The sequence below is a fragment of the Alexandromys fortis genome, unplaced genomic scaffold, assembly GCF_014885135.2.
Source record: "Alexandromys fortis isolate MF-2015 unplaced genomic scaffold, M_Fortis_MF-2015_v1.1 scaffold_303, whole genome shotgun sequence".
NCBI classification, from domain to species: Eukaryota; Metazoa; Chordata; class Mammalia; order Rodentia; family Cricetidae; genus Alexandromys; species Alexandromys fortis.
In genome coordinates this window covers 780,044-782,866 of record NW_026068181.1, presented here as the reverse complement: position 1 = coordinate 782,866, position 2,823 = coordinate 780,044, and the positions used below count along the sequence as shown (strand labels likewise).

Below are 2,823 nucleotides of genomic sequence, written 5' to 3'. Positions count from 1 at the left end.
TCGAGTGCCTGCTGTGATTCCTCTGCCAGTGCTGGTGTCTCAAGAACAACAGGAAATCATCCTTTATCAATATCAGCTGAACAGCTGCAATTGTTGCTGCTATTGCTGTCACTGCCACTGTGGCTACAGTTGTTGAAGTTGCCATTTTGCAGACAGCTATGACTATAGAGCCTGTGGATCAGCTGTCTGGAAGGGTTAGCTAGTCCCTACAGACACAGAGTGCTCTGGACTCTCATTTGGACTTGAACTTTTAAATTTAAATCAACAAACTGTGCTTATGCAAGAACAGGTAGATACTTTGACTTCTGCAACAAGTGTCTTGTACGTTACACCTGCTAATGTTACAAATGCTTCTGAGGTGGTTAAACAGTTGAATGCATGTTTGAATGCCCCTTGGAATTCCTCCTTTTTTAATTTCACCTTGTAGACAGGTTATCATATTGCTAGTATTAATAGTACATGGGTCCCTGCTGTGTCTGGACCCAGTCAGTAGAATGCCATGGCCCATCTTGGGGGTTGGGTCCAGAAATTGTCTGGTATACTCTCGCTTGTACTGATATTGCTACTGGGGTTATCTGTTTTTGGATTCTCTGCTGCTCTATGCAGCAATCCCACGCAGCACACTGTCACTTGACAAGTGTTGCTCGGGTTGTCTTCCGATAATCAGGAAGTGCCTCAAGTCTGGCTGCAGATCCTGCAGAAGTCATGAGGAATCCCTATGATGGGCAACTGTCCTGGTATAGAGAGCTCACCTAAGACAGAGATTAAGGCCTCCCAAAGACAGGTAAGAGTCCCTATCTAGGGGAATCCTAAGACAGGGGCTCTCATGCTTTTGAAATATAAAGGGGGGAATTGTTAGATCCCTAGAGGACAGGCCTTCGCACTGTGACTTGACCTGTTTTGCACTCTTGAGGTTGGTTGAAAACAGAAACAAAAACAGGAACAATCTGTTGTTTTCAGCAATGTTTCTAAGGATGTTTACCCCTAAGCCATTGAGTTACAGTGATGAGTTTCCTGCTATTGCTGATTTGGCCTCCCCTGCTGAGGGCTACATATACTTGTGAGAAAGTGGAATAAAATGCTTGTCTGCTGAACCTGAAGTTGTGTTGTGTGTTAATCCTGACATCCCTCATTCAGAACAACAGTTGCCATGCTAACGTGGAAAAAGAGGAACAACTCTATTTAAATAAACAAGGGCAAGGAAAAATGGAATTAAAGTGAGATGCCTGTATTTTTCATTCATTTTTTAAGTAAGTAAAGGAAACATAAAGAACAAAAAATGTATTATTTATACCAGAAAGGATTAGAATTGCTAAGTACTTGAAAAGGAAAAGCACAGCATACTGCCCTTGTTCAGAAGCTGTGGAACTCAAGGGTGATAGGAAATGCAAGTCCTTAAAATATCTACCAGTAAGAAATGCAAACCTCAGTTGTAGTGTTGCTCAATTAACTCAGAAATCATCAACTTCATCCACCAAAGTGTATGAGCTAAAGCAAAAGAGGCCTTGATTTTTTCACAGGGTTGATAGGTCCCTATTCTCTCCTCTTCACCTGTTCTTTGTACATGAATAGAATGATCAGCCACATTGCAAATAAAAAGGAGATAAAAGCTTCACCAGACCAATGTTGCCAATTTTAGTTTTCAGAGCCCACTCATTGTGTTTTTCCGAAAGAGAAGAGAAGAAGGAATTTGTCCTTGATCTTCTTGGTCTTCACTCCATAAACAATTGGATTTAGAGCAGGAGGGATGGCCACATAGAGGTTGGCAAATAAGATGAGAATGTTACGAGGGACACTGTGCCCAAAACGGTGAGCAAGGATGGAGAAGAAGGAAGGTGTGTAGAACATGAGGATGACACAGACATGGGACCCGCATGTGCTCAGGGCCTTTTGGCGAGCACCCTGGGAAGAGAGCAGGAAAACTGCCCTGAGGATGAAGATGTAGGATACAGCAATCAGGATGACATCGGAGACGACAATCATGAGGAGAACAGAAAACCCGTACCAGATGTTGATAGAGATGTCTGCAGAGGAAAGCCTGGCAACGCCTATATGCTCACAATATGTGTGAGGGATAACAAGTGTCTTGCAATATGGCAACCGCTTCAGCAGAAAAACAGCTGGCAGGATGACCAAGAAGCTCCTCACAATAATGCTCACCATAATCTTGAGGATGACCTGTGGGGTCAGGATGGTGCTGTACCTCAAGGGCAAGCAGATAGCCACATAGCGATCAAATGCCATGGCTAGCAGGGTAGCCGAGTCTACTACAAAGCTGAAGTGCAGAAAAAACATCTGAGAGAGACAACCAGAGAAGGTAATCTCCTGGGAGCCAAACCAGAGGTTCCCCAGCAGTTTGGGTACTGTGGTAGTGGACAGGATGAGGTCTGTGCTGGCCAGCATGGACAGGAGTATAAACATGGGCTCATGGAGGCTCTGCTCCACGGCAATCAGGTAGAGGAGGATGCAGTTGCCTACAATGGCCACAGCATAGATGACACAGAAGGGAATCGCGATCCAGATGTGGAACTTTTCCAACCCGGGTATCCCAACAAGGATGAAGGAAGTTGGGTTGTAACAGCTTAGGTTGTTCATGGCCTCTGTGGGACCTGCTGGTTCTTGAGCCTGAGGACAGAGATTCTTTCAGAATCATTATGAAAGGGAACAGTCCCCACCCCAGTGCAGAATGCTGGGGACAGATCAGCATTCCTCATGGAAGCACTTCCTATCATCAAGATGAAGAAATGCCTGTAGACTAAGTACTCATTGCCCATTCTATTGGCCAATGGCTTCACTTCATTTGGAATGTATTCGTATCAATTA

At 44.5% G+C, this 2,823-nt stretch overlaps 1 protein-coding gene across 1 annotated transcript; it reads right to left on the bottom strand.

The window, feature by feature from the left end:
* Positions 1 to 1,653: 1,653 nt before the first annotated feature.
* LOC126492665 (olfactory receptor 52H1-like) lies at positions 1,654 to 2,595 on the bottom strand. The gene has a single exon (XM_050129208.1). It carries the CDS (start codon positions 2,593 to 2,595, stop codon positions 1,654 to 1,656), a length of 942 nt encoding a protein of 313 aa, XP_049985165.1.
* Positions 2,596 to 2,823: the final 228 nt, after the last annotated feature.